At 40.3% G+C, this 24,100-nt stretch overlaps 1 protein-coding gene across 4 annotated transcripts in view; it reads left to right on the top strand.

Moving 5' to 3' along the window:
• The window catches only part of LOC134352539 (intermembrane lipid transfer protein VPS13B-like), a 1,085,891-nt gene that overhangs the window by 965,943 nt on the left and 95,848 nt on the right, over nucleotides 1-24,100 (top strand). For 3 of the 4 annotated variants that reach the window (XM_063059800.1, XM_063059806.1, XM_063059814.1), the window contains exons 41-43: nucleotides 11,555-11,736; nucleotides 13,376-13,725; nucleotides 15,625-15,786. In XM_063059800.1, coding sequence (XP_062915870.1) covers nucleotides 11,555-11,736; nucleotides 13,376-13,725; nucleotides 15,625-15,786 — 694 coding nt within the window. The remainder of the gene's footprint in view (nucleotides 1-11,554; nucleotides 11,737-13,375; nucleotides 13,726-15,624; nucleotides 15,787-24,100) is intronic. The other variant, XM_063059809.1, reaches the window with a different exon arrangement.

Below are 24,100 nucleotides of genomic sequence, written 5' to 3'. Positions count from 1 at the left end.
TTCCATCTTTAATGACTTTTTTAGTTGCTTTCTGTTGGGTTTTAAAAGTTTCCAAATCCTCTAACTTCCCATTTATTTTTGCTGCTTTATATGCTCTCTTTTTGGCTTTTATGTTAGCCTTGACTTCTCTTGTTAGTCACGGTTAGTCATCTTGCCTTTAGAATACTTCTTCCTAATTGGGATGTATATGTCCTGTGTCTTCTGAATTGCTTCCAGAAGTTCCAGGCATTGGTGCTCTTCTGTCACTCCTGCCTATGTTTTTTTTCCTAATCAATTCTGGCCAATGCCTCTCTCATGACTCTGTGATTCTCTTTATTCTACTGTAATACTGATACATCTGACTTTACCTTCTCCTTCTCAAATTTCAGGGTGAATTTGGTCAATTTATGATCACTTGCTCCCAAGGCTTCTTTTACCTTAAGCTCTCTAATCAATTCCAGTTCATTGCACAACATCCAATCCCAAATAGCTGATCCCCTAGTGGGCTCAACCACGAGCTGCTCTAAAAAGGCATCTCACGGGCATTCTAGAAATTACTCTGTTGAAATCCTGCACCAACCTGATTTCCCCAATCTACCTGCATATAGAAATCCCCCATGACTATTGTAATGCATTTTCTATCTCCCATTGTAACTTGTAGACCACATCCTTACTACTGTTTGGGGAGTGTGTATATAACTCCCATCAGGGTCTTTTTACCCTTGCTGTTCCTTAGCTCTATCCACGATTCAATACCTCTGACCCTCTGTCACCTTTTCTAATGATATGATTTCATTTTTTAACCAACAGAGCAACGCCACCCCCTCTGCCTTCCTGTCTGTCCTTTTAATATAATGTGTATCACTGGACATTGAGCTCCCAGCTACAATCTTCTTTCAGCCATGATTCAGCCATACTTGTCAAGCAGTGATTATACCACAAGTTCATTGACTTTATTCCATATACTGCGCACATTCAAATATAACACCTTTAGTCCTGTGTTCACCCTTTCCATAGTCATAGTCATAGTCATACTTTATTGATCCCGGGGGAAATTGGTTAATTGGTTATTATGGTTTTCCATTTTGCCCCACTTTTACATTGCAACTCATCCTGTTGACTGCAATTTTGCCCTATTACCAGCTTTTCCTTGCTTGGAGTCTCACTACGCATTGCCTGTTTGTAAATTAACTACCTCACCTTCAACACTATCACTCTGGTTCCTGTCCCCCTGTCAAATTAGTTTAAACCCACCTGAACAACTTTAGCCAAACTGCCCACAAGGATATTGGATCCCCTTGAGTTCAGGTGAAATACAGCCCTTTTGTAAAGGTCATACCTTCTCCAGCCCAATGATCCATATATCCAAACACCCGCCCCCTGCACCAGTTCCTCAGCTATTCAGTCACCTGCCAAATCATCCTATTCTTACCCTCACTGGCACATGGCGCAGGCAGTAATCCAGAGATAACTACCCTGGAGGTCCTGTTTCTCGGCTTTCTACTTAGCTCCCTAAAATCTCTCTTCAGGACCTTCTCACCTTGTCTACCTATGTTATTGGTGCCAATATGTACCAAGACTTCTGGCTGCCCACCCTTGCCCTTGCGAATGCTATGGACACGATCCGGGACATCCCTGATCCTAGCACCAGCAGGGCAACATACCTTCCAGATATCTCTATCGTGCCCACAGAAACTTGTCTCTGTTGCTATGACTAAAGAATCTCCTACACACACTGCAGTCCTCTTCACCTCTCTGCTCTTCTGAGCCACAGCACCAGACTCAGTGTCAAAGACCTGGTCGCTGGTGGCTCTTCTCCCACCCCCCAGTATGACGTCCCCCTCAATAGTATCAAAGTTATATATTTACTATCAAGGAGAATGGCCACAAGTGTACTCTCAACTGGCTGTGTGTTTCCCCTCCTTCTCCTGACATTCACCTAGTTACCTGTCTCCTGCAACCTGGGGTGACTACCTCCCTGTAGCTCCTGTCTATCACTGCCTCATTCTCCTGTATGAGTTGAAGATCATCGAGCTGCAGCTCCAGTTCCTTATTGCGTTCTCTCAGGACCTGAGGTCTCCCAGACTTCCCACATCCCAAATGCAGTACAAAATACTGTCTTAGGAGCCATTCTCACTATACTATGCACCATGAGGAATGAACAAATAAGAATACAGAAAGAGTAACTTACAAGGCAATCTACCTCACCCAAGCCTGACTTCGTCTAAGCCTCATCAGCCAAAGCCACTCTAAAGACTGGCACCACACATCAAAGTTGCTGGTGAACGCAGCAGGCCAGGCAGCATCTCTAGGAAGAGGTACAGTCAACGTTTCAGGCCGAGACCCTTCGTCAGGATTCACTGAGGACTGGCACACTCAGGAGAACGACCACTCCACTTGCACCTGCACTGTTTTAATTGTCCCTCTCTAATGAATCCCTCGCTGATTGGTTGCCCCTCAACTAAGAGAAACTGGCGCAAAACTTTGCTTTTAAAATCTCGATCGCTGCCCTGATTAAAAAGTGGCTCTTTTAAAGCACCCCAGGTGTGGATTGTCCAACTCAAGAGAAAATGGCTCAAAGCTCTATTTTTTAAATCTTGAATGCGGACCTGACTGAAAGGTAGCTCTTTTTACACAATGTTGCTTGCTGATTGATCACTCCTTAAATCAGAAAAACTGCCATGAAACTCTGGTTTTGAAATCTTGATTACTGACCTGATTAAAAACTGGCTGTTTTCATGCACCCCTGGATTGTCCAACAATTGATGAAAAGTTTCAACCTGAAACACAATTCCTTTCTCCCTACAGCTTTAACTACTGAGTTCCTCCAGCTGATTGTCTGTAGCGCTAGATTCCAGCATCTGCAATATCCTGTCTCTCTATAGACATAAGAGTGTAGGAGTTGCAAAATACAGGACAGTAAGACATGCCCAACACGCCTCACAAGCAAAATAAAGAAGAACACAAGCAACAAAGCTGATGGCCAACTTTTACTTTCTGAGAAATCAAGTTACTTAAGGTTGTAGAATTCGGTACTGAGTCCAGAAAGCTGCAGTATATCCACACAGAAGATGAGCGCTTGTTCCTCAACTGTGCATTGGGCTGCCGTTGTAATGTTGGCAGAAACCACAATTTGATAGGTCAGGGTGGAGTGGGATAGAGAATTAAAGTGGCAGAGAATGGGAAGAGTCAAAGAATTTCCCACTTGGGATCAATAAAGTATTTATTATTCTTCTTATTATTATTTCTGCAAATTTAATAGCAGAGCAGTGAAAATCATCTAACGACTATAACAATTTGCAGTTGACATATTTTCATGTCTAAAATTTTCTGGATAATTTGCACATTGTTAACAGCAAATTACATTAAAATTATCATTTTCATATCAAAATCTGACCTATTAAAACACATTTTAGAGTGACACTGAATAAATTTCTACTTCATGAAGTAACAGGTACATTATAGAACTTAAGAAAAAAATATCATATCTGTTTCAAATTAAGGAAGATGACTTGGCAAAGACGCCTCCTATTTAAGAGATCTGGAATGTGTTTTGAATGCAAAAGAATGTAGTGACTTGGGTGTATTAAATTTCTCTTTATGTTCGGATGTTGCTAAGTGGCCCTTCGCTGGGTTACTGATAAAGTAGAAACATTTTACCAGCTGTCTGAAGTAAGTGAAACAGCGGAGGTTCAGTGCAAGCATCTGCAGTTTTTTAATTTGGTAAAGGTAATTGTCCTTCTAGCACTTTTACCTTAATTGAGCCACTGTTCCTTAATTTGATGCTGTTTTGAATGACTTTATGAATTGAAGCTGGTGTCTACTAAACTCATTTCCTCATTTTCTTCCATCTTTTCTGACTGTGTTTAAATATTGTAATTCGAATTAGAAGGGAAAAAGGAAGCACTTGCAATGACATAGCTCTTTTTGCATCCTTTTCATGCAAAAAGGTCACTTATTTTTAAAGTGTAGATACTGTTGTAATGCAAGAATCTGTATAGACTTGTACACAATCTTTACTTATTGTACTCAGTCTTGCATAAGCAGCAAGGTGCTTTTATCAGATAAACCATTCAGGCATTATTGATAGAGGAAGGAGTGCTGCCTTGTACCTGTCTAAAACCTCACGTTCATTCACCCATCTCCATCCCAGAGACCACACTTCAGCAGTGATGTGGCTCCTCATATCTTGCTGACACTGCTGCCTCAGTCAGTCTTTGATAAGAGAAGCAGCTAAACTTCAGGCACCCACAAGCCCACCCACCTCCTGTCAAAATCAAAGTTATTGTCATATGCTCAAGGACAGGTCTGTACTTGAGCATATGCTGTGTCACATGTGAACAGATGCAATGGAAAGCTTACTTGCATCAGCATCACATGTTAGCATCATTTAAGCAACGTTCATTAAAAAAATATGCACAGTTGAAACATAAAAATTCCATTTTAGTGCAAAGTCATCAAACTGTTACTAAACCAGTGATTAGAATCTTGCCTTTTGATTCAACAACTAAATGGTGTTTTTATTGATTTCACATTTCCCTATTTATCATAGTTGAAACAATGTAATAGAGGCTGGGTAGGCTGAGACTTTTCTTCCCTGGTGCATAAGAGGCTGAAGGATGACTTCCTAAAGGTTTATAAAATCATGAGGGGCATGGATAAGGTGAATGGTGACAAACTTTGTCCCAGGGTAGGGGAGTTTTATACTGGAGGGCATAGTTTTAAGGTGAGAAGGGTTTTAAAGATCAAAGGGGCAACATTTTCACTCAGATAGTAGTGAGTATATGGTAGTGGTTGAGGTGGTGGATTTGCCACATTGAAAGGATATTTGGACAGGTACTTGGGTAGGAAAAGTTCAGAGGAGTATAGGACAAATACAGGGAATTGAGACTAGCTCAAGTAAACCAACTTGGTTGGCATGGACAAGTTGAGTTGAAGGACCTTTTACTATGCTTTCAAAACTATGACTCTGATGCTAATGTTTTTAATGTTGCTGTGGGATATACCACCTGTGGCAGGTGTAAAGCTGTGAGACTAGTAACACATATTGTCTGATCCCAGTATGTTACAGAATGCACTTGGACTTGGGAGTGAACTCAGACACAGAGTAGTGTGCAGGGACCAAGGCTGGCAATAAGCTTCCTAATACAGTGTGACTATCCATGCGTGAGCCATAATTGGGCCCATTGACTTGGATAGTGGACAGAGCTCCAGAGTTGTTCTTTGAAATTGTGCCATGGAATATTTTATGTCCACTGAAAAGACAAACTGGTAACTCAAGCAATGCAAATCACTTTCAGCATTGCATTGAAATGTTTGCCTGCTTTTTTTCATACTAATATCAGACTTCAAGACTGCAACCTTCTGGCTTAGAGGCCAAGAGTGCTGCTCTCTGGCCCTTGTCTGAAACACAAGACTTAACAGAATGTCCTTGAGCAGCCATTCCTGACAGAAGTGTTATTCATTTACATTTTTCTCAAGTAATATAAATAGCTTTTTTCAGTAGATCTATTCTTCTGAATGCTAACTAAAATATGTGGCCAGCTACTATTTTACTAAACTCTAAAGAATGAGCAGAAACATATTATGTAATCCACAAGTGCATGTTTTTGATATCTAACATTCAGTACTTAGAAATGAAAATATTTTCATGTGAATAGCCACAGTCCCACTTGTCATGGTGATCATTTTGGATAAAAATTTTAATGCTACTTGGAACAAACCACTAACTTCCTCTATAGTAGAATCCAACAAATACTTAACATTTTACAGTTCATCTTTAGGTTATAGGTGTCACTGTAAGGTCAACATTTATATCTCATCTCTAAAATGCCCTTGAGTTGGTGACAAACTGTACCTTTATTTTTCCTTCTCTAAAGGGGCTTAGAACATAGAAGAGTTTAGTTCATGAAGCTCTGCCTACTCCAAGATCAACCTTGCCTGTCCCTCTCACATAGACCTGCATTTTTCTTTTATCCGTGTGCCGATCTAAGAGGCTCTTGAATGTCCCTGATGTATCTGCCTCTACCACCAGTCCTGGCAGTGCATTCCATTCTTTTACCACTCTCTGTCTAAAAGGCCTATCTCTGACATCCTCCCTATATTTTCCTCCAGTCACCTTAAAAATGTGCCTTCTTAATTTAACTACTTCCACCATGAGGGAAAACAGGCACTGGCTCTCAATCTATGCCGGCTGTCATGTTATACACCTCTTTTAAATTGCCTTTCATCCTCCTTCACTACAACGAAAAAAGCTATACTTAACTCCACCTCTCCTCATAAGGCATCTTCTCTAATCCAGGCAGTATCCTGGTGAATCACCTCTGCACCCTCTCTAAAGCTTCCACATCCTTCCTATAATGAGGTGACCAGAACTGAACACAACAATTCAGTGATTATAGCACACATTGTTACAAGATCACAATATCCCACAGTGTAAAATCAGAATCAGGTTTAATATCACTGGCATGTGTCATGAAATTTGTTGTTTTCTGGCAGTGGTACTGTGTAATACATAATTTTAGAAATTATAAATTACAATAAGAAATATAAATATAAAGATTAAATTAATTAAGTAGTGCAAAAAAATAGTGAGGTAGTGTACAAGGTTTCATTGTCCATTGAGAAATCTGATGGTGGAGGATGACTTCCTCTTGTAGGCTTATCTACATATTGTGTCAGGAAACCTTCCTAAACATACCTAACAAACTCCACTCCATCTAAGCAACACTCACAACACGCTGGAGGAACTCAGCAGGTCGGGCAGCATCCGTGGAAAACTTCGGTCGACGTTTTGGGCCGGAACCCTTCGTCAGGACCGGCCTGAAACGTCAACCGATCTTTTCCATGGATGCTGCCCGACCTACTGAGTTCCTCCAACGTGTTGTGAGTGTTGCTTTGACCCCAGCATCTGCAGATTATTTTGTGTCCACTCCATCTAAACTCCTTGCTCTAGGGAGATGCGATCAATATTGGGAAAATTAAAACCTCCCACTACGACAACCCTGTTATTATTGCATCTTTCCAGAATCTGTCTCCCTATCTGTTCCTCGATGGTCCTGTTACTATTGGGTGGTCTATAAAAAAACACCCATTAGAGTTACTGACCCCTTCCTGTTTCTAACTTCCATTCACAGATACTCAGTGGACAATCCCTTCATGACTTCCTCCTTTTCTGCAGCCATGACACTATCTCTGATCAGCAGTGCCACACCCCCACCTCTTTTGACTCCCTCCCTGCCCTTCTGAAAAATCTCAAGCCTGGCACTCTAAGTAGCCATTCCTGCCCCTGAACCATCCAAGTCTCTGTAATGGCCACAACATCATAGCTCCAAGTGCTGATTCACATTCTAAGCTCATTTGCTTTGTTCATGATACTCCTTGCATTAAAATAGACATATCTCAAACCACCATTCTGAGCATATCCCTTCTGTATCACCTGTCTATCCTCCCTCTCACACTGTCTACAAATTTCCTCCATCTCTTCAGTTTGGTTCCCAACCCCCAGCAATTCTGGCTTAAACTCTCCCCAATAGCCTTAGCAAACCTCCCTGCCAGCATATTGATCCCCCTCGGATTCAAGTGCAACTTGTCCTTTTCTTTTACAGATCACTCTTGCCTCAAAAGAGCTCCCAGTGATCCAGAAATCTGAATCTCTGCCCCCTGCTCCAATCCCTCAGCCATGCATTTACCCTCCACCTCACTCTATTCCTATCCTCACTGTCGCGTGGCACAGGCAGTAATCCCGAGATACTACCTTTGATATCCTGCTTCTCAACTTCCTTCCTAACTCTCTGTAGTCTATTTTCAGGATCTCCTCCCTTTTCCTACCTATATCGTTGGTGCCAATATGTACCACGACCTCTGGCTGGTCACCTTTCCACTTTAGGATATCGTGGATGCAATCAGAAACATTCCGGACCCTGGCACCTGGGCTGCAAACTACCTTCCATGTTTCTTTCCTGCATCCACAGAAACACCTGTCTGACCCCCCTAACTATAGAGTCCCCTATCACTGATGCCATCCTCTTCCTTTCCCTACCCTTCTGAGCCACAGTGCCAGGCTCTGTGCCAGAGGCATGGCTACTGTTGCTTCCCCCAGGTAGGTCATCCCTCCCAACAGTACTCAAAAAAGAGTACTTATTGTTAAGGTGGACAGCCACAGGGGTACTGTATCTAACTCTTACCCTTCCCTCTTCTGACTGTTACCCACTTCTCTGTCTCCCTAGGCCCCGTTGTGACTACTTACCTATAGCTCCTATCATCTCTTCACTTTCCCTGACCAGATGAAAGTCATCGAGCTGCATCTCCAGTTCCCTAACCCGGTCCCTAAGGAGCTGCAGCTCGATGCATCTGACGCAGATATGGCCGTCTGGGAGACTGGGAGTCTCCTGGACATCCCACTTCTGACACCCAGTACTGAACACCGGCCTCACAGACATACTTCCTATTCTTCACAAGTAACTTACCTGGCCTTGACTAGTTATCACCAAAGCCCCGTTGAGCCAAAGCCCTCCTACTCTGACTCCTGCTACTCCGTTGCCTGCTCCTCCGATGCCCATTCTATAAAGCTGTCCTCCTTTTAAACTCTTCCTGCCGGTCTAACTTGCTGACATCCACGCGCCTGCGCAGTTGTTCCTTGATCAAACTGCCGAAGAAAAATTGATCTCCTTTTAAACTCTTCCTACATTTCTAACTCGCTGATGTCCACGTGCCTTTGCAGTTGTTCCTCGATCAAACTGCCGAAGAAAAACTGATCTCCTTTTAAACTCTTCCTGCTGGTCTAACTCACTGACATCCACGTGCCTTTACAGTCGTTCCTTGAACAAACTGCCGAAGAAAAATTGATCTCCTTTTAAATTCCTCTGGCCAGTCTAACTTGCTGACATCCACGCACCTGCGCAGTCGTTCTTTGATCCGATTCTGATCTGATCTGCTGGAAATTCTTAGCAGGACAAGCATCATCTGCAGGAAGAGAACCAGAGTTAACTTGTTGAATCATATTAATGATTTAGAAGAGAATGCAGGTGGCATGATTAATAACGTTGCCAATGACACCAAAATTATCAAAGTTACAACAGGATGTAGATTTTCTGGGAAAGAGAGCAAGAGAATGGCTTATAGAATTAAACTGAAGACAAGTACAAAGTGACGCACTTTAGGAAGCAAAATCAGGCCAAGGTATACAACTGGTTGTATTTTGCCCTATACAGAAACATCAATGCCCAGGAACAAAAAAAAGTCTCCTGAAAGTGGTGGATACAGCCCAGTCCTTTACAGGAAAAGCCCTTGCCACCATGGAGCACATTTACAAGAAGTGCCACCATGGGAAAGTGGCATCCATCATCAAGGAGCCCCACTGTCTACGTCATGCTGTCTTCTTGGTACCACCATGGGGCAGAAGGTGTATGAGCCTTGGGTCCCAAACCACCAAGTTCAGGGATAACTATTGCCCTACAACTAACAGGCTCCTGAAATGGTGTGGATAACTTCACTCACTTCAACACTGAACTGATTCCACAAACTACAGACTCACCTTAAAAGACTACAACTATTATTTTCTTTTATTTGTATGATTTGTCTTCTATGCACGTTGGTTGTTTGTCAGTGTGTGTTTGTTATAGTTTTTCTTAAATTCTATCGTTTTTCTTTATTTTCCTGTAAACGCCTGCAAGTAAATGAATCTCAAAGTGATATATGTACATTTTGTTAATAGATTTATTTTAAATTTGAAGTGAATGATAGGGTCTTCAGGAGTGTTACTGAACTTTGGTGTATGATTACATAATTTCCCGAATGTGGTGACACAATAGACAAAGTGGTGAAGGAAGTGTTTGGCATGATTTCCTTTGTTGGCTATGCCATTGAACACAAGAGTTGAGAAGTCATGTTACAGTTGTACAAAACATTGGTTGGAGTATTTTGTACTGTAAGAAAGATGTAATTAAGTCAGAGAGTGTGGAGAAAAGATCCACGGGAATGTTGCCTGGAACTTGAGGGCTTGAGTTACAATAGGAGATTGGATAGGCTGGCTTTGTTTTCCATGGAACAGAGGAGGCTGACAGTTGATTTTAGAGGTTCATAAAAGTCTAAAGGGCAGATAGTCACAGCCTTTTACCTGGAATAAGAGAGTCTATCACTAGAGGCCATAGGTTTAAGGTGGAGTAAAAAAGATTTGAAGGGGTCCTGAGGGACAAGCTTTTCACGCAGAAGGTGGTGAATTTGTGGAATGAGTTGCCAGAGGAGCAGGTAGAGGTAATTGTCGTTACAACATCTGGAAGATTTGGACAGCAATGTGGATAGGAAAGAATAAGAGGGATATGGGCCAAATTCAGGCAAATGGGGCCAGAGTACATAATCACCTTGGTTAATATGAAAGAGTTGAGTCAAAGAGCCTGCTTCTGTACTGTATAACTATGACTCCAGGAATAAATCCATAAATCTACCATTCATCAGAAACATTGGTAAACTCAATATCTCACTCTGCTAATGCTGCTTGACCAATTAAGTATTTCTAATAAGTCTGATCAGGTTAGTTTATTAACATATACACCAGGTAACAAAGAAATTCCTTGCTTGCATGAAACACTATATATGGCAATAATAAATACAACAATAAACACAATAATACGTGCAAAACAAGAGGAAAGTGCAGAGATAGTGGTGCAATATTTGCTTTAAATAAAAACTTCCTATTTTTATTTTGATTTCCAACATTTTCAGTGCTTTACTTCTGTATTGTAGTGAAAAAAATACTGTGTTGTTAGACTACCATCTGACAGCACATTATACCTTTGGAATAAAAGAAGAAAAATGTTAAAGGCACCCAGCAGAAAAACCAACATCAATGGGAAAGAATTAACTTATCAAAGTAGCAACCTTTTGAGTAGAACTAGAAGAATGAGAAACTTAAGCATGAAATTGCCTCCTTGTGTGTTATAAGGAAATGCAGTTCCTTCCAAGTTAGGAATGCTTAATTTATGCACTGTCCATTCATATAAATGAGTGCTTGAATGACTGGAGGGATGAATTTTCTGGGCTGCAGGTATCTTCTGCTGTGTAAAAACTCAGTTTATGATAGTATTTCAATGTTTCAATTAAATATTCTGGTTTAACCGGGTGTTGTTTTTAGTTGGGCCTTGTTTTCATTTAAATACATTCATTTCATTACCCAAACAGGTCCAACTCTGGAAGAGTGCTCAAGAACAGAACCCTGTTACATCCGGGGGGAAACTGCAGAGCAGATGGGGTCTTGTTCGAAGTCCCATCTGAAAGTGATAGCCCATTTCTGACAGTGCAGCATTCCTCTTATACCTTGTATAGCCTTTTGTTTCTCTCCTTTTACAATTTATTCATGTTGCTTGTTTGAATATTTTTGTGGAATATTTTGTCAAGTCTTTGCAGCCCTATAATTTTGGTTAAGAAATAGTTAATACTACCATGACACAATGAAAATTATGTGTCTTTGGTTGTCTTAATATCTTTAATAAAACAAGATCTTTTTAAAATTAAATTTCAGGTTTCTTTCAGCAGAAATGTGATACTGATCAGATTATTTTTATTGCATTCTCATCAGCAGTGATGGAGAGTCCGGCTCTCAGAGTATCTGTGATCAGCTTGTGTCTCCAATGGCCTTGGCAGCCTGCACCAGGGTTGATTCTTGTTTTGCCCCATGGTTTGTTTCTTCTCTTGGTATCTCATTACGGCTTGCTCAAATTGAATTTCACCTTTGCCATCATTTGGATCAGCTAGGTACAGGTATGTTGTTCAAAAAATAAGTTTGCCTGTTTGATTAAATCATCCTTTCAATCTAATCTAAATCTTTAATATTTTTATTTGAAGGAAATCTGGCAAGTGCACTGTTTATTTTCTACAGTTGAAGAAGATGCAGATATAAGTTTATGTTAAGCAAATGTATTGAATAAGTGTGTACTGAATATTTAAAATTAAATCAGATAACTTTTGCTGGCACTAAAGTTTATTGGAACTTTATTGTAGACTCTGTCTGCACTTATTGCTGTCTTAGTAAAGTAGTCACATAACCAAAGAACCCACACACCCTGGAATTCTCTCTCTTCCCCATTCTATCAGGCAGAAGATACAGAAACTTCAGTGCCATTGTGATAAGATTATTAAATGGACCTTATATGATATGATGGACTCTTGACCCCACAGTCTACCTCATTATGACCTTTCACTTTATTATCTACCTACACCATACTTGATCTAGAAACACAGCAGGCCAGGCAGCATCTGTGAAAGAAAAAGAGTTATTATTTCAAGAGACTTGCTTCTTTCCGACAGATGCTGAGGATTTCCAGCATTTTCATTTTTTATTTAATAACAGATTGTTATTTTTGGGTGGCATGGATGCAATTGATTTACAAGTTGTCTTCAGTGGCATAAATTTCTATAATCCTCTGTGATTCTATTAGTTAACAAAAGTCATCTTTTTTCATTTGGTCTTCATAGGTTAGTTTCAAAGGTTCATTTATTATCAATATATGTCTTGAAACAATATTTAATGTATTTTTTATTTATTCACAGAACACAGACATTGCTAGGAAGGCTAGCAATTATTATCCATCAGTAATTTGTTTCTGAATGGTTGTGTTGTGTAATTTTAGAATCAGAATCAGGTTTCACATTATTGGCATATATCATAAAATTTGTTTTGTAGCAGCAGTACATGATAGTAATAAAATACTATAAGTTACAATAAGAAATATAAATAAAAATTGAATTAAATAAGTAGTGCAAAAGGAGAGAAAAAATAGGGAAGTTGTGTACTGTACATGGGTTCATTGTCCATTCAGAAATCTGATGGTGGAGAGGGTAGAAGCTGTTGCTAAAACATTGAGTGAAACATTGTCTTCGGACTCTTGTACCTCCTTGATGGTAGCAATGAAAAGAGGGCATGTCCAGGGTGATGGTGGGGGTGGGGGGGGGGGGAGTCCTTGATGATGTATGCCACCTCTTGAAGGTATCCTCAATGCTGGGGGCGGGGGCATGGGGGCTAGTATCTGTGATGGAGCTGGCTGAGTTTACAACTTTTTGCAGCGTTTTCTGATCCTGTGCAGTGGCCCCTCTATACCAGATAGTGACGCAAACAGTTAGAATGCTCTCCGCTGCACATCTGTAGAGATTTCCCAGAGTCTTTGGTGACATACCAAGTCTCCTCAAACTCCTTAAAAAATGTAGCCACTGTTGTGCCTTCTTTGTAATTGCATCAATATGTTGGGCCCAGGTTAGATCTTCAGAGATGTTGATACTCAAGAACTTGAAACTGCTCAAGTGTTTAAGTCAAACACTTTGTTGTGAAGCTTTAGTCACACTGAGTAAGATTATGGCTCTCCCTTCTTGCATGATTACTTGAAATATTTATTTTATACCACAGCTCAACCCAGCTGCCTCCAGACATTCATGCCTGATAGAAAGTTGCCTTCTGAGCAAGAATACATGGTGATTTCTCTGAAAAATCCAAATGTCTACTTGCGTCAGTGGTCTGACGGACCAGTCTGCCAGGAATTCCAGTTCTCCACCACTGTCAAATGTAACTTGCTGGAATACCGCAACCTCACCATGCTCAACATTATAAAACCCTTCATTCTTCATGGACAAGTGGCCATCAGCAACAGCTCTGTGGAGCAACTATTGGATGGAAACGTGTTTATTGATCCTGTGTTTATCAATGTGGGGCAGCATGCAATCCATTCATTGGACACAGCAATCCGTGCTTGGAAGCAGGTATGTTAGCACAAGGGTAACCATGACAACTCATTTCTATTATTGACTTCTGAGGTCATTGGAGCAGAGATCCTTAAATTGTTGACAGAACTGTATTCTAATTTTTTTACTACAGATGATATCTTTCAATATTAATGTACCAAGCATAAACTTCATTTACAGCATTATAATGAGAGCAGCACTGGTTTGACCTAGTTGTTATCAATCCACAGGGCATAAATTTAATAGAGGTAGCTTCTTAAATAACAGGCACCATTATTTCAATTTTTAAAAAATCAGAGGAATCCCAGCAAATGGAATCGTAAAATTATATTCTGTGCCAGCAATGAATTTCATTTCCATAGGTCATCACCCAATGAAGGTGTCAAACCTCTGTGTTTTGTATGAAACATTTTTTTTCTTCTTGGACCAACTAATTCATCCAGACCCCAGCATCCTTCCTGCTAGTAACAGCTGCCTGGGATCAGCCTATAATCCTGCAAGCCCTTCTCCATGAACCATTTCTCTGGCAGCTCATTCCAGTTCCTCATTACCCTTTTGTTCTGCAATATTTATCTCGGAAAGTTTAGTATTTTGGTGCCTGTAATTAAAATATTTACATGCATACCTTAGTCATTCCTTTTAAAACTGAAAATTGTTCTATCACATCTCCATATAATAAAGAACACAGCCCCTATATTTATCCTATTTGCATCTGGTCATAAAGACAGCCTAGGTATCGCGTGCAGTAAAGTTAGGATCGAGTCTTGAGAATTAAAGTTGTGCTTGCATGTGATTGCTTCTCTCTAATTTGTGTGCAATGACCAGATTTCTTTTGCAGTTCTGGCATATTACAGAAATGTCCTTCTCTTTCGGTAATGAGAACTGATGTCAGTGGAAAAATATAATGTCCATATTGGTTAACAGCTACTCAAGCACTGAAGGTTTATAATCATATTACTTTGGATTAGATCCCAAAAATCACTCTGACACTGCTCACAGATTGATGTATATTTGGTATTGGGCAGCTCTTATATACCTGTAATGGGGTAGCTGAGGGCCTCTCATGGCAGCTGTATCTTAGATTCTTTTGTTGAGTTTCTTCCCTTTGTTTTTAAAATCTACTATTTTTCTCTCTTGAGGATGGGGAGCAGCTGGCCAAGCTTGGCCTGCAAAAGCACAAGGCCATGCTCCTGTGAGTATAGATCACTGGATCAAGTTATCCTTGTAGGCTGGGTTACAAGAGTTTTCCCAAGTGTGGTAGGCAGAGTTGAATAGTCGGCAGCCAGGAACTGAATTGCAGAACCATGTCCTGGAACACAAAAGCTTTCTTTAATCCTCATTTGCAGTTCTGTGGTTCTTTTCTGCTTATCTCACATGAACATATAATAAGGATGTTTGATATTACTTTTTTAATTATCTTCCCCTATTTTTTCTGCTAAGTTACTTTTCTTGCATCACACTGTACCTTATGTTTTTAATGCTTTGTGCTTGTCTCTATTCAAAAATAATGTTTGGTTCACTTTACTGATTACTTTGGTCAAACTGAATGCTCTGTTCAGGCTTGAACATCTTAGTTCTGGTGCTTTTGGAATGCTGAGCTATGATCTGATTATGTTTGGAGTCATCTAAAGTTAAGCTTTGAAGACATTGCCAACTGCAAGTTCTAAATCAGTTTATATATTAGACTCACAATCTCCAGAAGGCTCCTTTATTTTTTTTAAAACAACTGTTTTTTTAAGCACCATAGAGAATTTGAAGTGCTGGTGTTGACAGTAAACAGCTTTTGTCAGTCGTGAAATATTAATCAGAGTATTCATATCCTTTGGCTTTCAAAAGCTGCAGCATTTACCACTTAGGTACATGACTGCTAATCATCCTTGGGGCTGATCTAATGTGTGCTGATGTTCTCTGTTCCAGAACCAACATCCAGAGGCAGAGGAATTGGTCTTCAGCCACTTCGTGATATGTAACGACACCCAGGAGACATTGCGGTTTGGCCAGGTGGATACTGATGAAAATGTTCTATTGTCTAGCCAGCATAGCCATCAGTACAGTTGGCGTTCCCACAAGTCCCCGCAGGTATTACAAAATGACAATTTCTGAATTATTGTTTGGCATCTCTCTCTCAGAAATAAACAGTAATAGTAACAGCAGGTGCCTTGAACTATTAATTACAGTTGTAAGTTTAAAGCAAGCTTTTTATTTGTAGAGTGTTGCTGATACACCAGCTGCCTCTGTTACAATTCAGTTAAAGACTGCTAAAAACAAAGAGGTGCTTATCCCTAATGCTCCTAACAAGTTAAGCTAAGGAACCAGCTTTAAGGGCCATAAGTAACTTTTCTTTATTCTGCCCTTAAGATGTAAGATTGTCATTTTCCTCCTGACTGCTGTATAACAGTAATGAGTGTTCTTGCCTTCTCTCTCCCTGGAAAACCTGTCATCGTTGTTAAAAGGAGATTGTGAAAGGAAACGTATTTATCAAACTTAGTTATGTAAAGTTTTTAAGAAGTGTTATCAAGCATGAGGCAGTGACATATTGTACGTTTCACAAAAGTATTTGTAATTCGTTTCATTTTTAAGCAATCTATCTGTGACAATTGCATTTATGGGGAGTATGTTCATATGTACCAGTCCTGCTTGAACCCGACAGCGTAACTGTGAAGATTTTCTGACTTTAGTTCTCAACGTAAGTTTCTGAAAGGAACTGGAAAAACAGATGATTGAATTCAGATCAAGTGCGAGAGCTTCTCCCTGCCACGGAGTCTCAAAGCTTCTCTCCCACTTACTCATCTTCCTTATAATGACTCATTTTTTATGTCACTCAGATAGCACCTCCTCTCCAAGTCCATTTCGTTTTACTGAAGTTCACTGTATAAATCGACCACTACTCTATACTTTCAAATCATTTTGAGACTTTCTGGATATGCCATGAATGAAAAAGTATTGGTAACTGGTTTATTATTGTCACATGCACTGAGATAAAATGAAAAAGGTTCTGTTTGTGTGTCATCCAGACAGATCGTTCCCTACCTAAGTATGCTAAGGTAGTACAAAAGGAAAACAATAATGGAATGCAGACCGTAGTGTTACACTGGTAGAGAAGGTTCAGTGCAGGTAGCCAAATAGGGTACAAGAACCATGAGAAGGTAGATTGAGTGATTAAGAGTTCATCTTTGTCATATGAGGTCCATTCAATACATTATATAACAGAATCAGATTCAGGTTTATTATCACTGACACCTTGTGAAATTTGTTGTTTTGTGGCAGCAGTGCACTGAAATACATAAAATACTATAAGATACAAAAATAAATATTTTAATAAATGGTGTTAAAAAAGAACAAAATAGTGACGGAGAGATCATGGGCTGAGAAATCTGTTCGTAGAGGGGATGAAGCTGTTCCTAAAATGTTGAGTGTGCATCTTCAGGCTCCTGTATCTCTTCCCTGGTGGTAATAATGAGAAGAGAAGGCATGTTGTGGATGGTAAGGGTCCTTAATGATAAATGTCACCTATTTGAGGTGTCTCGTTCTAAAAATGTCCTCAGCGGTGGGGAGGTTAGTGCCCATGATGGAGCTGGTTGAGTCTACAATCCTCTGCAGCCTCCTTTGACCCTGTGCATTGTAGCCTCCATAACCAGACAAGTGTTACAACTAGTTGGAATGCTGTCCATGGTACATATGTAGAAATTGCTCAAGTCTTTGGTGCCATATCAAATCTCCTCAAGCTCCTAACGAAATGTAGCTTTGTTCATGATGTGATCAGTGTGTTGGGCCCAGGATAGATTCTCTGAGATGTTGATGCCCAGAAACTTGAAACTATTCACTCAGATGGATAGATTTTACTTGTACCTGGAGGCCTGATTATGTTGGCTGCTTTCCCAAGACAGTTGGTATCTTTCTTTCACCAATCTTACTAGCTCACTAGTCACAAGGTTCCTAACAATCTGTGACATAGTCCTAGCCCTTCTTGAAGTAGAAAGGGATGCAGGTGGAACTATACAACTGGTGGGTGATGCGATATCTCCACCCAGACTTACTGGCTCTCTGACAACTTGGCTAGCCAAAGCATTTCCCAATGTATCTGAGTGAATCTGATGATCAGAGTTATTGAGAAATGATGGAAAAACATTTCAGTAACTAAATAAAATTAAACAATACTAGTAAAAACAATAAAAAGTACTAAATTTACTTACAATATATTTTGTAGAAATATTTTAAACATTAATGTTAATAACAAATGAAGTTAATACCCATACTAATCTTCACTTAACCTTTTAGTAAAGATTGACATTTCTAGATGGGGCAAGTTACAAGTGGTATCAATATGTTACAAAAAAACCTGGACTCAGCTCTGGGTCCATGGGTGGACAGAGAGGTCAGGTGCACCCACATCTGGTTTCCAGTGTGTTCCATGGAGACACAAGAGGCTGAGGTGCTGGAATGTAGGGCATCAAACAATCTGCTTTTGGAACTCAACGTGTTGAGCAGCATGTTGTGGGAGGAGAGGAAATGTCAATGTTTCAGTTTGACCTGCACTGAGTCCTGATGCAGGATTTTGACCTGAAATATGGACAGTTCCTTTCCTCTTACAGATACTGCTCAATCTGTTGAGTTCCCCCAGCAGATGGTTCCAATGTGTTCTATACCTCTGTGCTACAGTGTTCCAGTAAAAAATCTAGAACGTGGCAAACCACATGCTGCAGCTAGAACTGCCAACTGCCCATCACCATGATCCAGCGCAACACCTCAGATGGCAGTCAAAAATAATAAAACAGAGAACATATGTGCACACAGGCGTGGGAATAGAAATTAAATTAATGTTTCAGGTCAAAGACTTGTAATAAAACTAGAAAATGTTGGGGATGATACAGTTTCAAAGCAAGTGTAGCGGCAGTGAGAGAAGTAATGGGATGACGGGAGAAAAACAAATGGGAATGCTGCGTTTCTGGAAGATCATAGGCAGCAATAATAGGTCAAGAAGAATAATAAAAATGACAGCAGCAAGATCATTTAAAATCTGAATTCTATTCAGTTTAGAAGATACATCCCAAAGATGAGTATAAAAATAGAAACACTTGGAGTGTCAGTCAGCTTCCACAGAGAAATAATGGAGTTAATTGCTTCAGGTCAATGACTATAGATCAGAAGTCCCTCCCCCGCTTCTATTTTACCCTGTTACTTTTGAAGTTCTTCCTGGTGCCCTGGCCTGTATTTATCTCTTAATTAACATTATTAAAAGAAAGTGATTATGTTATCATTATTACATTCCATTTTTGGGGCAGCCCATTACATATAAATTGTCTTGAGAGACTTTCTTCATTTCCACAGTGTCTTCACCACAAGCATAACTTGTTAGCTGTATAAATCATAAATCACATCAGGGTACCCTGTGGTAATAAAGGATCTTAAAAATGTACAGAAATTACCCCTTTCTGCCCACGTCATCCATATTCATTTGAGATAATCCCATTTACTTACATCCTTCTATACCTTTCCTATCCAAGTACCTTTCTAAATATCTTCTGAACAAGGCATTTGTATCTGCCTCTATCACTTCCTCTGGCAGCTCGTTCGAGATATTCACTGTCCTTTATTTGAAAAATTCAGATTTCTTCTTGCCCCACCAGGTACTATATAAATGTAGAGATTCTTTTTTTAATATGTTGGGACTAGTTGATTATTTGGAAAACTGAGTCAAAAGCAGTTGATCACAGGTATGAGGAAGCAAATACATATCTGAATTTTAATTAGGGAAAGTAATAAAACTAAGGCAGAGTCCTGATGAAGGGTCTTGGCCCAAAATGTCGAGTATTTAACTTTTCTCCATAAATGCTGCATAGCCTGCTGAGTTCCTCCGGCATTTTGTATGTGTTGCTTTGAATCTCCAGCATCTGCAGATTATCTCATGCTTCTGAAGCTAAGAAAGTGTTTACACATTCACAAGAGTACTATATTGTGATAGAACTATTAAAATTTGATTTGAGAATTTGGAGTTGCCAATATTTTGCACTTAGAAATTATCCCATCAGAATACGAGAATAGAATAATAGGTACCATGTGCTACAATGAATTGCCACAACAATGTTAGTCAACAAAGATTATTTTCAATATTTACTTTTGGTTAAGCATGGCATTTGGACATAATTGTTTCTGTGCTAAATAAAGTGTTTAATAATTCATAGTGGATGAAAGATGGAATTAAAGCCTCAAGTGTGGACAAGCCTTCAGAGTGTTAGATTAGAGGAATGTTAGATGACTTCATAGCTATGAAATTATTTTATTCCTCTTGATAATACTAAACTTGCCAAGTTACTGAAGTTTCAGAACATTTAAGCCAGATCTGAAGATAAATGGGAAATAATCTGTGCATTTGGAATCACTGACTGCCCCAAAGGCTCTAGTTCATTCTTGACTTCCACCAGGGAATAAAATGAATTAGGAAAATGGTCTCAGATACCACATACTTACAGTGGGAAAGAAAATGAAGTTATTCAATGTAAGCATCTCATGTTTCATTTTATGCAGGCATTGCACAATTATAGGGTGTTGCTTTCTTTTTAAAAAAATCCTCCCATTCACTATATGACCCTGTTGCAAGTGATTATTTCACTGTTAGCCTTTCACAAGGATTGGCCTGTTAACCTCTTGCGAAGTCACTTTGCAGATTATCTGCCATGTACATGTTCTCTTGCCAAGCTTCCCAACTCCCTACTTGAATAATGACAGAAGTTGAAGTTTTGTATGGCCATGTTATATTGTTTTCTTAAATGTTGTGAACTTCAAAATAGATGTGTTACATCTTAAGCACCAGTTTTGGAGTAACACATGATGGAATGTTTTCTGTATTTAAAAAAAAGTTTAAGGATATAATAAATTGTCTGAACTTCTGGCAGGGAATTTAACCCACCTTGTACAGTGTATTGAGCATACAGAGCCTTTTTCTTTTACTTTAATAGTGCGCCGTTGAATATGTTGAGCAAATTCACCGGGGACAGTCAGCATTCCAGATTGGTGACCTTATTAGTTTGTGTTTAATTAAATTGATTTTTCAGACTTTCTTTCAAGGAGGAGAGATACTTTTCACAACTACCTCAGTAGCAATATTCAACTTTTTTCTTTTTCAGTTCCGACCTCTTCCACCACTTTGAACAACCAGTTAAAATCCATTCTATTTCTTCTTTTCTGCAGGAACTAACAATTTCTTGCTTTTTGAGCAAAGTTATTTGTCTATTTTCTACTTCTGTGCCATGTGTAATAAAACTGCATTGAGTGAGAATTTTCTCTTTGTTATTCTGTACAATTGGCTAAAATGCCCTAATCCTTGTCCAACAGAGCCTCAATAAGGATGTGTTGTTAGCTCGCCAAAAAGGAACTTAAGTTTCAAATGCAGTCAGTCCCAATAACTAAGCATAGCACCCTAATAACCTTGTGTGTTACCAGAACCATTATTGGTCTAACTTTCTACTGTTTAATCCTCTATTAAGCTACTATTGGAATTAATCATCATTTTGCCTGCAATAATGTATTTGGACAGCTTGTTAAAGAGCACTTAGTTCCTTCATTGTTTGTGAAGGTTTCATTACAAAAAAATATAGTCTTGTATTCACTCCTGTGTAGCCCCCTTGGACATAGTAGCGCTTTCTCTGTCTGGTGGCATTTCTTTCGATATATGATGCTTATGTGAATGGAAAGGTCATACATTACAAGGCACAGTACATAGAAAACACAGCATGGTGCTACTCTAGTGAGCTGCACAGAAGCGGATGCCAAGGACGTTCATAAATTGTGACTTCTAAACCATCAGTGAAATTCAAAGCAGGAATGCTGTGAGGAAATCTTTTGTCTGACATAAGTTCCTGTAAAGCTAGTTTTGCTATTGTAGTATTGTGAATAGTTCTAGTTTCTCCCGGATTTGTTAGCAAAGCATTAATTTAAAAACAACATAGATCCCACAGAGACAAGAAAATCTGCAGAAGGGAGCATTTCCCAGACAGTTCCGAGAATCTATGGGCTTGTAGTAGATGTCTGTGGGATATTTGGAAATATTCATGGATAGAGAAAAACTGAATTAATGTTCCAGCTAGGTGATGTTTCCTCAGAATTGGCCAGTTCTGCCACAAACGGAATAGGCTGGTTATCGGAAATGGTTGAATTTACTATTGAGTCCCAAAGGCTGCAATGTACCTAGGCAGAAGATGAGGTGCTATTCCTTGAGCTTATACTCGGCTTCGTTAAGAAGAGGAGATCAAAGACAGAGGTTCAAGTGGGAAGACGTTTGGAGAAATAAAGTAACAGTGACTCGAGGGCACTCTAACCAAACTAAACAGATTAATTCCATGAAGTGGTTATTCAATCTACAGTGGTTTTCTATCCTGTAAAGGAGACAACATTGTGAGCACAGAATGCAGTAATGTGATAGGGAGAAGTTCATTGAATTACTGGAAAAATCATTTGAGTTTCAGGATGGTGGGAAGAGAAGACAGACACATTCTCTTTCCTATGATGGAGGAGGGGAGATGAGAGCAGAAATGCAGGAGTAGAGGAGATGGTTGATGAGAATGGAAAAGGGAAAAACATCCCAACACTGAATCAGAATCAGAATCAGGTTTATTATTACTGGCATGTGTCGTGAAATTTGTTAACTTAGCAGCAGCAGTTCAATGCAATACATAATATAGAAGAAAAAAACACAAAATAAAATAATAATAAAAAATAAATAAGTAAATCAATTACAGTATATGTATATTGAATAGATTAAAAATCATGCAAAAAAACAGAAACAATTTATATTTAAAAAAGATAGTGTCCAAGGGTTCAATGTCCATTTAGAAATCAGATGTTAGAGGGGAAGAAGCTGTTCCTGAATCGCTGGGTGTGTGTCTTCAGGCTTCTGTACCTCCCACCTGATGGTAACAGTGAGAAAAGGGCATGCCCTGGGTGCTGGAGATCCTTAATATTGGACGCTGCTCCTGCAAGATGTCCTGGGCACTTTGTAGGCTAGGACCCAAGATGGAGCCAACTAAATTTATCTCTGGTGTGCAAGATATCATGTTTAAACTGATTTTGTCATGATAATTTCAATCAGGATTCCTCAGAAGTTTTGTTAGTTTTTGTTAAGATAATTACCACATTGAAGTTAGGTGGAGAGAGCTATAATGGTTTTACAATTCCTATCATTAGTAGACAATTAGTAGACATGAGATTCCGCAGATGCTGTAAAACTTGAGCAACACACACAAACTGAGCAAGTCAGGCAGCATCTATGGAGGTAAAACACAAAATACTCTGCAGCTGCTGGGGTCAAAGCAACACTCAGAACACGCTGGAGGAACTCAGCAGGTCGGGCAGCATCCGTGGAAACGATCAGTCAATGTTTCGGGCCGGAACCCTTCGTCAGGACTGAAGAGGGAAGGGGCAGAGGCCCTATAAAGAAGGTGGGGGGAGGGTGGGAAGGAGAAGGCTGGTAGGTTCCAGGTGAAAAACCAGTAAGGGGAAAGATAGAGGGGTGAGGGAAGGGAGGCAGGGAGGTGACAGGCAGGAAAGGTGAAGAAAGAATAGGGGAAAACACAATGGGTAGTAGAAGGAGGCGGAACCATGAGGGAGGTGATAGGCAGCTGGGGGAGGGACAGAATGACATAGGGATAGGGGAAGTGAGGGGGAGAGAATTACCGGAAGTTGGAGAATTCTATGTTCATACCAAGTGGCTGGAGACTACCTAAGCAGTATATGAGTTGTCGCTCCTCCAACCTGAGTTTAGCCTCATCATGGCAGTAGAGGAGGCTGTGTATGGACATATCCGAATGGAAATGTGAAGCAGAGTTGAAGTGGGTGGCAACCGGGAGATCCTGTCTGTTGTGGCGGACGGAGCGGAGGTGCTCGACAAAGTGGTCCCCCAATCTGCGTTGGGTTTCACCGATGTAGAGGAGGCCGCACCGGGAGCACCGGATGCAATAGATGACCCCAACAGACTCACAAGTGAAGTGTTGCCTCACCTGGAAGGACTGTTTGGGGCCCTGTACGGTGGCAAGAGAGGAGGTGTAGGGACAGGTGTAGCACTTATGCTTGCAGGGATAAGTGCCAGGTGGGAGATCCGTGGGGAGGGACGTGTGGATCAGGGAGTCGTGGAGGGACCGATCCCTGCGGAAAGTGGAGAGGGGTGGAAAGGGAAAGATGTGCTTAGTGGTGGGGTCCTGTTGAAGGTGGCGGAAGTTGCGGAGGATAACGTGCTGGATCCGGAGGCTGGTGGGGTGGTAGGTGAGGACAAGGGTAACTCTGTCCCTGTTGTGGTGGCGAGAGGGTGGGGTGAGGGCCGAAGTGTGGGAAATGGAGGAGATGCGGGTGAGGGCATCATTGATGATGGCAGAAGGGAAACCACGATCCTTAAAGAAAGAGG

The sequence above is a fragment of the Mobula hypostoma genome, chromosome 1 (genome assembly GCF_963921235.1).
Source record: "Mobula hypostoma chromosome 1, sMobHyp1.1, whole genome shotgun sequence".
Taxonomy (NCBI): Eukaryota; Metazoa; Chordata; class Chondrichthyes; order Myliobatiformes; family Myliobatidae; genus Mobula; species Mobula hypostoma.
This window is presented reverse-complemented; position numbering and strand designations above follow the sequence as displayed.